The sequence below is a fragment of the Syngnathus leptorhynchus genome, chromosome 2 (genome assembly GCF_054491065.1).
Source record: "Syngnathus leptorhynchus isolate UIUO chromosome 2, UIUO_Slep, whole genome shotgun sequence".
Classification (NCBI taxonomy): Eukaryota; Metazoa; Chordata; class Actinopteri; order Syngnathiformes; family Syngnathidae; genus Syngnathus; species Syngnathus leptorhynchus.
The window spans coordinates 14,134,340-14,147,690 of NC_141196.1; the positions used below are offsets into that span (position 1 = coordinate 14,134,340).

At 40.7% G+C, this 13,351-nt stretch overlaps 2 protein-coding genes and 1 long non-coding RNA gene across 7 annotated transcripts in view; all 3 read left to right on the forward strand.

Moving 5' to 3' along the window:
• LOC147060896 (A disintegrin and metalloproteinase with thrombospondin motifs 2-like) overlaps positions 1-5,184 on the forward strand; it is an 83,787-nt gene extending 78,603 nt beyond the window's left edge. For all 4 annotated transcript variants that reach the window (XM_085905896.1, XM_085905895.1, XM_085905897.1 and 1 more), the window contains one exon: positions 1,352-5,184. In XM_085905896.1, the coding sequence (XP_085762022.1) occupies positions 1,352-3,564 (2,213 nt within the window). In that variant the 3' untranslated portion in view covers positions 3,565-5,184. The remainder of the gene's footprint in view (positions 1-1,351) is intronic.
• A 1,824-nt stretch (positions 5,185-7,008) lies between these two features.
• LOC147060897 (uncharacterized) lies at positions 7,009-9,736 on the forward strand. The gene is made up of 2 exons (XM_085905509.1): positions 7,009-7,146; positions 8,158-9,736. The coding sequence occupies exon 2, from the start codon at positions 8,160-8,162 to the stop codon at positions 8,898-8,900; it is 741 nt and encodes a 246-aa protein (XP_085761635.1). The 5' UTR covers positions 7,009-7,146; positions 8,158-8,159; the 3' UTR covers positions 8,901-9,736.
• Positions 9,737-11,932: 2,196 nt separating this feature from the next.
• Positions 11,933-12,974, forward strand: LOC147060898 (uncharacterized). Of its 2 annotated transcripts, none has more exons than XR_015065524.1 (4): positions 11,933-12,130; positions 12,259-12,376; positions 12,557-12,632; positions 12,725-12,974. It is a non-coding gene; the product is annotated as an uncharacterized LOC147060898 (long non-coding RNA). The 2 variants fall into 2 exon arrangements; XR_015065523.1 differs by having other exon boundaries at positions 11,941-12,130; positions 12,722-12,974.
• The last annotated feature ends 377 nt before the right edge of the window (positions 12,975-13,351 follow it).

Sequence of the window (13,351 nt, forward strand, 5' to 3'; positions counted from 1 at the left end):
TGAAAGGGATGGCTTTACTCATTCAAAGTTTCACTTGGAATAGAGGCAGCTTCAAACCAACTTAAACTCACATCCGCCAACCGTCAAACCCACCAAGGAGATGTTGGACCCATTTTCTGACTACAGGGAAGGGTTTACACAGGGCCTAGGGTATTGACACATATACTACACTTTGAAGAAAAAGAAAAAAGAAAACTAAAGACACAAAACACTTCAGACTTTACACTTCATTGTATTGTGATCACATATTTCTGTTGTGACTATGTAGCCAGCTATCCAAGGTTTCCTTCTCCTGGAGTTGGACTATAAGAGACCAAGCCAGATCTAGCAGTGCGATACTGTATATAACATTGGTGTTGACTGTATTTAATAATGTTCATGACTGTTATCTTCTATAATATTCTATAATATGGGTAACTGTTTTGTGGCATCACTGGCCTGTTGCGTGGGGCTGGCTAACGTTTGGTTAACGTTGAAGAAACATTCAGATGGACTATGTGCACTGCGTCTATATGCACTTTGATTTATCAGGGAAATTGTATTAATGTTTTGTAAATGTTTCATATGACACGTAACGTGCCATTCCAGTTTTTACATCATCATCATGGAAATCACAAATTTTGTTTTGACAGCAAATCTAATTTATGTACAACCTTTTTTTTTTTCCCTCGGTCAATAACCAGATTGGTTGATTTCCAAGTATTGAAGTGTTTTACCAAAGTGACTGTGAACTTGTAACTTTCGATACAGTTGAATTATTTTTCTTAAGAAAATATTATATCTATATATTGAGCAAGGGGGCGTACATCTCATTTTTTTAAGTTCCTGTCATTCTCAAACAGCAAAGTTGTATCAATAAAAATGTTTTAAAAAGTGTCCCCTACCTCTCATCATGAATGTTGATATGGACATATCAAACAGCCGCATAGCTACAAAATATAGCGTATTCACATTTTTACTGGCATGGAATACAGAAGTTAAAAAGCGGAGCAGAGACGAGGAAGCTTTTTTTAAGTGTTCCAAATTAGGCATCAGATATTTTCGAGGCTAACAAACAGATAGGTAGTCAGTGGTTTATATTGAAACCTCAAGACTGGCGACTTTTCCATTTCAATTTCTGTGGACTAACCTAATCAGTGTTCTTCCTTTCTGGGTATTGCTCTTCTTACTCCCTCCATCCTCTGCTACTGCCCCGGCTTGACACCAGTTCTTTGCACAGAGTGGAACCCCACTCAAAAACGCATTTGCCGTTAAATGCTTAACGTAACTTTCTTTGATATTCCATAATACAGTAGGTGCAAACTGTACACTTGCAGCAATCAAATATACTTTTTTTTTTTCCCTTTCACAGGTCGCCGTTGTTATGGAGACCGCTCTGTGTTTTGCCGTTTGAAGGCGTTGAACCGCCACTGCACTCTACCAGACTTTCAGCGCCTATGCTGCAAGACGTGCAGCAATATTACAATCACAGAGTCCGAAACTAACTCCACATTAACCCCCATCACCTCCACCCAATCCCCCGTCACGGCTCATCCACCCACTAGCCTCACGTCTTTGTTCACCTCCACCACCCACTCCACTGAAGTCACTGTCACTCCAGAACCCACCACCAACTCCTGGAGCATGACTCATCCTCCCACAGTCATGACTCCGGTCCATTATTCCACCTTGAGCTCACTTGGTACAACAGAACTGATCACCACCAACCCGAAAGCAGCTTCCACAACTCCCGTAGTCCCTCTGCATTTATCTGAGGCAACCACTTCAGTTGTTACAGACTTTCCTGAACCTACGATGGAACCCCTTCCTGAGCCTTCCTTAGTAATAGACAAGAGCCTAGTTCCAAACCCTCAGAGCACTACAAATAATCCAAGTCTTATAACTGCCACAAACTCACCCACAAAATCAATTCCACCTACCCATCGAGCAACAGACAGTACAAAACGACCACTGGTATCCAAGTTTAAAAAAGACCCGGGGCCAAAGAAAAAAGCCCCCAAAGTGAATTTACCAAAAAAGAAGACTGCAGAAAAGAATATTGCCAAAAAGATAGCTACACCAAAGGTTAAGCCTAAAGCAAAGATAAGCACTAAAGCGAAAAATATTCCAAAACCCCCCCAAAAACAAGATGACATTGCTCCAACAAATGCAACCACTGTCAACACAACTGCCCCAGGAAACACAACTCACATAAAGACCACACCAGTCAAGCCAATTTCCCAAAAAACTACCACTGCCAAGACAACTCCCCAAAAGGCTAAACCAGCCGCCAAAAAGACCACACCAATCAAAACAACTCCCAAAAAGACAAAACCAATCAAGCCGGTGTCCAAAAAGACCACCACTGCCAAGACAACTCCCCAAAAGGCTACGCCAGTCAAGACACCTGCCAAAAAGACAACTGCAATCAAAACAACTGCCAAAAAGACTACACCAATCAAAACAACTAACAAAAAGACCCCGAAAGAGACTACCGCAGCCAAAGCGACTCCCAAAAAGACAATCACTGCCAAAACGACTCCCCAGAAGATAATACCTACAAACTCAACCCTCAAAATGATTAAACCAGCTATCACAACACCGCAAAAGACAATGCCAGCTCACACCCCACCCAAAAAGAGTGTAAAGACAACCCTAAACAAGTCTCAACCAATTAAGAAACCTTTGGTGCAAAAAAACAAGTGGAATCCCAAAAATAAGATAATTACCCCCCAAAACTCTTCTCATTCTGATTTGAAATCTGTAAATCAAACCAAAACAATAACTATCCAGAAAAAGAAGACAGTTAACCAAAACATCACTGTGCCAACAATAGCTGCAACAACAGCTTCATATCCCACAACATGGGTCACTCCACTCATAAGCCAGGGGTCAACAAGAGAGAATGTTTCTTTTGTCTCTACCACGAGCACCTACAGTAGAGTGGCAAGCCTGCCTCAACCTGACGCAGGAGTCCACATTACGTCTATCAGAGAAAACACAACATCAACAACAGATAAAGTTCTGCTGTTGCCAAAGGACAACTCGGAATCTACAACTCAAAGCAACTTTGAAGACGTCACGATACCAAGTGTTAACGTGCCGTACACAGATGTCACAATAAGCAGCAGCGGCGATGTCATTGCCAGAGGCGGAGTCGTTCTGAGCGCTGACGTCGTCACGCTGCCTTACGGTGACACCACGGTGCTAGATGACAGCTTGACTGTGATGACACCAACCATCGACAGAGAGGATGCGAGCCAACCGGCTTCCTCGCCGAGGGTGGATCTTTCCGAGTACATCCCTGTGAATTCCCCTGCCGCCACGGCAACACCAGACCCCACCACCTCCCTTTCCAGCACGACTTTCCCGCCCCGTCTAGGCCAGAAAGAGAACCACGAGAACAACTCTGTCGAGGTCACATACAATGATCGCGGTGCGGACAACGACATCTCTCAGAACAACCTGATCCCAAAGCGTCAGTTCAGCTTCCGGGAAAAGACCAGAAACAAACGCATTCAGGAGCTTCTGGAAGAGAAGCGAAACCTTCTCCTCAGGAAGAAGAGAGGCCGTGCAGAGCGATAGAACATGTCAGTTCTCTTATAGAGACGAACATCTTGACAGACTGAGCAGCCGTGAGAGCCTTTATCTGGGCTTCAAACCACCAACTGTCCAATCGCAATTGAGACAGGACTATTGCCAATCGACAAACAGTTTTTTTGGAAATAAATATAAACTGTAGCAGAATACACATCTATTTTAACTAGCACTTTATAAAAGCTTACTTCTTACGCCTCCGTATCATCCACAATCATGTTCAATATTTTGATGAGAACGATTGGTACTATTGATACTGGCAATCAGCCTCCACCTGGAATTCAAATCAGTATATTTGATCATACTAGTGCGACGAATAATAGCTACTGTGTGTGTGTCTACTCTCAGAACATGTACAACTACATTGAAACGACTGTATATGTATATACAGGACTACAAAAGGTACGGGATATTCTCAGGATGAATATATACTTAATTAGGCCTTCTCTAAACTTTTGAATACACATGTCCATGTAGACCGTTTAATCAACTACAATCAGTATAATTAATCCAAATTAATTCGTCCCAAAAATGCACCAGGAAATCAAATAGCTGCCCTACGTTTTTATGAGTAGCGTGTACATAGAGGTAATTTGAAAATGCTGCTCAAACATAAGCTCGCGTTTCAGTTCAGTCATTTTAAAACTACCTGGGTTCATGTTTCCTTTTCCACAGTTGAATATACAGAGGTTTCTCATCTCACAGGAAGTTAAGAACAACTGGTATGACACATGGTGCTTTCCTACTTACGTATGATGAAGCTATTGCTGAAAATAAGGTTCAAGAGGGCATGGTATGGAAAACACCGTAAAAGATTTTTCTTGTGAGCAACAGTTCATTTGCATAAGAGAGAATCACTACCTCCCAAAAAGAACAAGAATGCAGCTCTCCTGCAAAAGTCAGTGCTGGCTCATTTTAACCATACCCCATATGAGTGCAATTTGGCTAGCTGGCAAAAAGCCAAATTACTTGTCAATTAGTTTAATAGCGTGGCATATGACGTTGCCAAATCCAAAGGCTTACAAGTATGTGCCATTCATCTGATGCTAATTCTGGCAACATCATTAGCTTGTGCTAATCTGGGCAAATACTGCAACTCTGCTTATCCGTTGGCCCTGAAATTAACTTGAAAGTGGCTCTGGAACGCGAGTGGGGGAACTTGATGTGAGGGTGGCGATGTAAATTAGTGCAGAACAACTTGCTTAGGACACATTTTGAGAAATAGGACGTCAGCCATTGGTTAATGAACTTGACCCTTGATGAGTGAGACTATTATTTGTGTACAAGTATTAAACATGTCCCCCCTTCAGTCATAAGGAGTCAAATTAGATTGTGGCATGTTTTTTTTTTGTTTTTTTTTGTTGCTTTTTTACATTTGTATTATTTACATTTTGGTCCATCAGTTATATATTGTGGTCAGTGGTGCTAAAAGTGTTGTTTCTGATTCATTAATTGATGTACAGAAAAATAGAGATAATATAACATTTTCATTTTTAAACAGCTATTTGTCAGCTTTGTCTACATAGAAGCTTTGAGGGCTTCTTAGAATTTCATATATGTCTAACTGGAAGCATCGGCAGAATTTTCTGTACAATATCTGTACATATCAAAAAGAACTTAATGTCTAATATTTATTAAAGGTTTAAGTGCCTGTGGTATTTTGCAATGCATCCGTGTTGAGTAATCCTTGCCACTGTAGGAACTGTCTCTTCATTCTTGATTGTTTCCGCCACTAAAAATGTTGCAAGCAGATGTCAATTATGTCACTCGGGCGGTCAAAATATGGAACATATTTGGAACTATGGAAAGTATGGAACATCCGTCCTAATTGTAACGGCCTTACTTATATAAGATATCACTTTACTTATTCCAGTTTGATCATTTGATTAGCACCAGTAAATTGGGCCACGCTCCTAATACAATGTATTTACGTTTTCATCCATCCATCCATGTATGTACTGCTTATCCTGACTGGGGTCACAGGTGGACTGGAGCCGACCCCTAACTTTTGGGTGACTACATAAATAACAGAAACTAGCTGAATATTGTTGCGCTTATTAAGTCTTTCATTGAAGTCATATAAGAATAGGATTCCTAGGATTAGAGCGTGGCTTGTCTGTAAACTGACCCAGACATTTCCATGGGCTATACAAATGTCTTGGCTGCTTTTTCCCACAACAAAGTCTTTCTTTGGTTAGGTCAGGGGTATCACACTCTGGTTTGCGGGCCAAATGTGGCCCGCAGTGTAATTACAATTGGCCCGCAAAGACAAATTGTTTGTCAATACTAAAATTGCAAATTGTCTCCACTTTAAAAAAATATTGATGTTTTGAGCAATTGTTATTACTATTCATCTTTTTAAAAAATGTAACAGTTCTTACTAGTCTCTGATTTCACGAGTGTTCACTGTTAACGTGAAAAGAGTCACTAATACGTTAGTACACCTTTCGCATAGTCACATTGTGTCCGCCACGCGTTAAAGGGCGAATACATCATTTCTTTATATTTTTACATTTGTATGTCACTTAAATGTTGCTCAAAATGTGAAAAAGGTTTTGTTAAGACGTTTTTCTATCTGTGGCTTTCTTGTCACAAATACATGTTGTTTTCCTTAATTTAAAAAAGAAATATTCCAAATCAATTCTGGCTGCAAGGCCTCGTGCCTGCCGCAAGTCATGTCTGAATGCATGTGTTGTCTTTGTGCGCTCAAATGTCTCAAGGAAAATCCAGTTTGCAGCGACTGGTCCACAGAAAACCATAAATAGTCACAAACGTGCCTGACTGTCTGACTCATCAGAGGTCATCCGTGTCCTGGAGAGATGCACAAACACTTTGAATAATCAGTCACGAGACCACATGAAGACAAAGCAAAAGACAACAGCAGACTATTGTGACTATTTTAGTAGAACTAATTTTTGATGGGAGTTGAACAAATTTTTGATTAAAATTTTTTTTTTTTAATTTATGAAAATTCTAATTAAAACTAGTATTTCTAAGGGTCAATTAGTTGGATACATCGCCACTATGATCAATGCACACAATACAAAATACACAAATATACCTTATCTGCAGAACACATCTCCTTAAATAAAAAATGGATATGCATAGATTTAATGACACAATGGAGTATAACCTTTTCATTTGAAATATTACATATGCTCATACTCAATTTCAACATTTCTTATTGATGGCTTTGTCTGCCTTGTGTTTTTCTCCTTCCATCAAGACAGTCACCCAGTGATGGGGTGAGGAAATGAATGGAGGGTCTATTTTTAGAGGCAGGGGAGGAGGGCAAACCAAAAGTAAGCAAGGGAGAGGAGAGGGAGAGCGTGTCTGGGGAGGGGAAAACGGGGGGAGGGGGCGTGTTGAAGATAAATCTGCATTCTGCCTCTGCCACTGGTCAGAGACAGCAGCAGCAGCAGCAGCAGCAGCAGCACTCAAGGAGGAGCGCCATCAGCCAAGCATCTCACCTGGTAAACAAACACTCGGCTGCAGAGAGAAGGCACCGTGCCGACATTTGAGCTTGACGCTGTAGGAAAAGAAAGATCGGCCAAGAGCGCCTTCAAGCAGGTGAGTGCAATAACAACTGCAAGGATTTACTTACATAATGCATGAAGAGAAAATAAATTGGGTGCACAGTGTATGCTTGGAAAGAGAGCTGCACTTTTGGTTATGTTTAACTGTAGGTGTGTTCTAAATTTAGCACTGTGCTACACCTTGGAGGAAACTGGAAGAGGCTGGCATCTTGGTTTGGCTTGCTCTATTTTGGGGATAGAGGTGGGGACTAAAATATAATGTGGGTTACGTTGGGTTTCGATGTGAATAAATAGACTCAAAACATTCTCGATATCCTGTATTTACGCTTCTTGGCCATTATATGGCATATTTTTATTTGGTTACAAGACATTTGATATGACATGGGAAATTGTTTATCTGACTGAAATGAAATAGATGTTTGTGATTTAGAACACGTCAGCCTATTAAGTATTACGTTAAGTTACGCCACTCAGCAATGTTAGCTGAGATTGAAGACAAGTTCTAATTTAAAAAGTCTGTGTACACAGATCAGTGCTTTCCAACCTTGATTGAGCCAAGGAACATCATTTAGGATAGAAAAATCTCACAGCCCACAATCAAATAATAATGAAATCCAAAATAATGATCATCTGATCTCAATTTACTCAGTGGGAAATCTGTGTTGGTTGAAAACAAAGCTTATTATACCACTGGAAGAACATTGACTAGTTGAACAGAGAAACTTTATTTGCAGTTATTAAATTGTGTGAAATTGTACAATTTCCCTCGTGGCATCACAAATCACATCATCCCCATTAGAGAATTATGAATTTAGCAACACTATATGTCTAGTTTTGTGGTTGTAAACAGCCCTGCATCACACAGAAAAACATTTGTAATATTTGTGTTACCACAGCATACAGAAGGGGCAAGGTCCAAAGGTCAGACCTCATGTGAATTCACAACAAACAGATCCCAGCTGATGTTTATGTTCTGTGCCCTGGCACCGCTGTGTTGGTTTTGGCAATAAACATTGCACCTTCCCCTCCCGACACTCTCCCTCAGCTATGCGGCCGCGTTCCAAACTGCTCTCCAAAGGAGGATTGCAACTGCCCACGATCAGCGAGGGCACCGAGGAGACACTGAGAGATTTGAACGAGGCCAACGCGCAGCGAGGCGCAGAACACGTCTCTTCTGACGACTATCTCCTCTCCATCTGCCACCTGGCGCACCCCACATTCCCCACCGGAGGTGCTCCACCCAGTGCTCGCCATTTGGACGGAGAGCATCAGAAGATGCGGGCGTCGCGCCTCAGCGAGACTAAGTCCTTGACATTCAACCACAGACAAAAAAGTGTGCAGCAGGTCGAGCGTGATGAAGTATCAAGCAGCTCGGACCCGCTCGAGTATCTTTACGGGCATCACAGCAAGCTTTCGACCTGTCGCTCGAGATCCCGGGCATACCCACCGGATGGAAGGCCATGCGAGAGTGAGTGGGAGAAGCAAGCACGCTCACGAGCTCACAGCATCACTCACGCCGCAAGTTCTGGTCTCCCACGGCAATGCAAGAGCAGCTGCCCTGAGATACACGCCAACACCGCCACCACCGTTCCGAGCGTATTTACCGAACGCAACCGAGCCGCCTCGATTGCCGAGGAGGGAATCGTGTCAGACAGCAAAGCAGACGGGGAGGGCGTGACCCCAAACAAAAGGCACTCGATGGTCTCACAGTGGATCTCTGACTGCAGGTCAGCTTGGAACGAGGGACGAATAAGAGCCTGCATGCTGCCCGCCATCACTGAGATATAGTAGCTTCAGTCAAAAGCATTCGGTCGAGACTTTTACGTTGAGTTTCCAGAATGCAGAAGCTACACAAAACATTTGTGAAGATTTGAATCAACAAATTGCCGAGCTTGCGTGGGTTGTCTCTGAGCACTGCACCGACCTTTGACATTCCAACAACATGCGGCTGGGTTAATTAAAGACTCTAAATATGTACCCCGTGATTGGCTGGCAACCAGTCCAGGGTGTACCCTGACTCGCTGAAAAGTCAGGATAAGGAAATGGACAGAAAAAAATCTACAGAACTCTGCGACTTGGTAGAAACAGGATGTGATCGTGGAGATACGTATGTACACGTGTTTAATGTACATATCTATGTGTTGAAATGACTTTGTCATGTTTATTCGTCTTTGAATAGACAACTGTTGTCCAGGTGATCACGGGGGGAGCAAAAAATCTGCAAAATCCTTTTATACTTTGCACTGTCTTGTGACGTGATCATTCATAATAAAAGATTGTTTTAAATATACTCTCAGTGAAGTGTGTTTTGGTTTTCGATTTTTTTGTTTTCATGCATTTGTAAACCTTGGGAAAAAATGAACTCTAGTGACAGGCTTTGTCAGTGCCAAGAGCTGGCGTTTCTATGGCAACTCGTGTGGTCTCCGGCACTGGTAAACACGTGTGAAGAAACAGACGCAGTGGAGGGGTAGCGACAGACTGTCAACACTGAGCCGACAAGCATGCAATATGTGCACAAAAGAAAATGTTTGATTTTAGGGCTTAAATTGCAGAGTCAATCTAAAAATGATCCGCAAACTTCTCAACAAGAGTTGTTTTTATCCGAGAGGGCTAAAACGGAAATATTTCAACCGCAAATGCTTTCTGCGGTGTTATATTTCTATTGGACACCAGGGGTCGGGCTCTCACTAAAATATTGAAGGCCAAGAGCCTTGGGCAAGCTGACTTGATTTTTTTTCTTTTTGACAAACCATGTTCAAGGACAATTTTTATTCTATTTGTATTGTCTTCCTACCGCAAGTGTTGGGGTTTGACAGATGCAAATGTGCAGCAATAAAGAGAGCGGCACATCCGAAAGTTGGACAGCAGAATTTGTCATGCTTCTTCCACCTGTTTTTTTTTCATTATTTGGTTTGTTGGTTGACTTCCGCCTCAGTGTGGTTCATAGTTGAACTAGTACAGCATAGTTGAACAGTATTAATGCTGCGTGTAAATTTCTCTCCGTTTTGATCTCACTACGACACTGAGCTCTTAGGGGCCCGTGCTTCCATGAGCAACATGAAAGCCTTTATGAAAAAGACAAGAGAAGAGCCTCAAACGCTCTGGGAGAAGAAAAAATACTGACTGATTGGGACAAAGAAATTACTAATCAGTCAAAACATACAAGCTCATCTGTGAAACAAAATGAATGTAATGGCTTGCATGACTTCTGGAACGAGAATATGTGAAGTTTACACAAAAATAGTATAAAGCAAAGCATGGTATTTCTTTTTTTTGTTTGTTATTCCGATTATTTTGTTAGTTGAATAATGAGAGGTCACAGTGGATCTTCAATGTATACCAAAGTCATAACATTTCTGTGAATTAGCAACTCACTTCTCAAGTCAAATAGGAAGTGCAACCACACAAGGTTAGAAGGAAGCTATTAGTTCATGTGCTTTTCTTCCTATACACCCCCACCATGTGTGAAAGAGGAAATATCAAGGCTATTCTTCGCATTTTCCCTCACTTAATGATGCAAAACATTTTCCAGACATCATGATTGCATGTATGTGAGAACCACAAAGGGCCTTGTTGCAAAACTGATAGCAGAGTAACAAGCCATATTTATATAGTACATGAAATAATTAGCCAGAAAATTTGGTTTTGATTTAAAAGACATAAGTGCATCGGTAGGCTTAATAATGAATCATTGTTAAATAGCTTGAACCTTGAAAAAAAATATATATCACAAATTGCTTTAATGTTGCTGATGATTTCTTGTTTGAGGGCCTTATGAGAAACAAGTGAGGCAAGATAACATTTAGGCTGTTTCTCAATCTACTAGGTACCTCTTACTATTTTTACTAGATTCCGTTAAATGAAAAAAAAAATATTTTCCCAAATATATCAAAAAAAGGAAACATTTTTCCGCTGAGATTTTTATACAGCAATTTTGCTCGTTTGCTGATTATATTCTGTTACAATCAAATATTGGCCCATAAATGGACTATAACTCAGAAAATTTACATCACCGATATTTAATGTACTATACCTCTTCATACATCAGGGTATTACACTTTTTCATCCTCTGAGTAGACAACGAAAGTGAATGAGATTTAGTGGGACACTAAACTAAAGAAGTCCTGAATGGAGTTTCCCCTTTCTCCAGAAGAGCCAATGGGGGAAAGGAACTGAAAGTCAAACTGTCGATGTCAAGCCATTGTTTTATTTGAAATAAGGTAGTTCTCCTCATGTCTGTGCTGCAACTCAATGGAATCAGCATTTTCCTGCCCTAGTCCTTAGTTGGTCAGAGCAAAATGTTTTACAGCTCACTTTGACAAGCAATATATTTCCGTAGCAATCTGCACAAAGTAAGAAATTTAATTATACTGTTAAGCACTGTTTCATTTAAAAGATGCAAATGCATCAAAATGAACTGAATCATTCCACGAGATATGCATCAAATTGTGTGGGTGATAGATAGATAGATAGATAGATAGATAGATAGATAGATAGATAGATAGATAGATAGATAGATAGATAGATAGACAGACAGACAGACAGACAGACAGACAGACAGACAGACAGACAGACAGACAGACAGACAGACAGACAGACAGACAGACAGACAGACAGACAGACAGACAGACAGACAGACAGATAGATAGATAGATAGATAGATCGATCGATCGATCGATCGATCGATAGAAGGATGCATCCATCCATCCACCCACCCACCCACCCACCCACACATACAAAGATGTGGGTGGAATTTGAGGGGGTTTTCCCCTTGTGATTTGGAACTTTTGCTTTCCATTCGAGTCCCCCATCCCTGCCACCCCCCATTGTCTACAGGAAGTCTGAGGGATGTGGGTAAGTTTAAAAGGAGGTGCACGGTGGCACTTCCAATCAGACAGTGTTTGATCCTCCTCATCTCTAGCTAGCATATCCTTGACCCAACAGAGGACCAGCCATGTGCCGCACTATCAAAGTTCTTTTTCTCCTGGCTATCGCCATCTACGTGTGTGCAGCTCAACGTAAGTTCCAATGCTTATTTTCCTTGTTAATAATTCAGAAAGCAGAATGCATCAGAAGTCTTGTCAAGTTGTGTTTAGGTAACTAGAATGAATGGCTAAAATGTTTTTTTTTCTTGTCATCCCTCTAGTCACTAAATCACAGAGTTGTCTGTGTCGAGATAACATGAAGTTGTCTGTCCAAAAGAATGAAATAAAAGACATCACAATTCACCCAGCATCCGCCTTCTGCAACAAAGTGGAGATAGTGTAAGATGTTATCAAAGTTTAGAATCTTTTAAGGACTTTGTTTTATGTATAAAATATTTCAAAGTAATGAGAAAATAATCCCAGATGGAGTGCAGCCATATAGTAATACAAACTCATGTAAAATTTAAGTGTGCATGACTTCAAATATTGGTTTCTCACCTGTACTGTATACTTTCATAGTGTCAGCACACGAAATGGCTCATCTTTCTGCTTGAAGAGTAAAGCAGTGACCCGCATCCTTGCAAACCTGACCTCTGTGAGTACCTCTGGGAATCATCTCAGCAAACATCAAAGGTTCACCAAAATTCAATTTGTTGAAATGTGTCACTTGTATTTCATGTTTAGAAGAAGTAAAGTCAGGAGCAACTGAGGTCAGTTCCACCCCAAGCAGCAGCATACCAAGGTCTTAAAAGCGTCAATGAAGATAACCACTTACGTACCTGGAACAAAAGTGGCAAAACTTTGACTTGCTTCAATGCTATTTTTTCACGTTCATGATGCATACTTAAAGAAACATAATACTTATGTATGTATGTATATATTATGATACAATGATGAATGTTTTTGCACAAGTAATTACTTTTTTTTTAATAAAAAAGAAAAAGATTTCAGCTCTATTCATATTTATTCACTCATTCCATCTTACTTAACTACTATACAGTATAGTACATATACATACATACATACATACTAAACGTCTGTTTAGTATGTATGTATGTATGTATGTATGTATGTATGTATGTATGTATGTATGTATGTATGTATGTATGTATGTATGTATGGATGGATGGATGGATGGATGGATGGATGGATGGATGGATGGATGGATGGATGGATGGATGGATGGATGGATGAAAATTATAAAATTAAACTTTTGAGAGAACGCTTGCGTCGTGCAACAGTTCCACCTGGTGGTTGGTACGAAAAAAAGTAAAAGTTATGACGTCATATGAATTTCTGGAATATTTCATTACT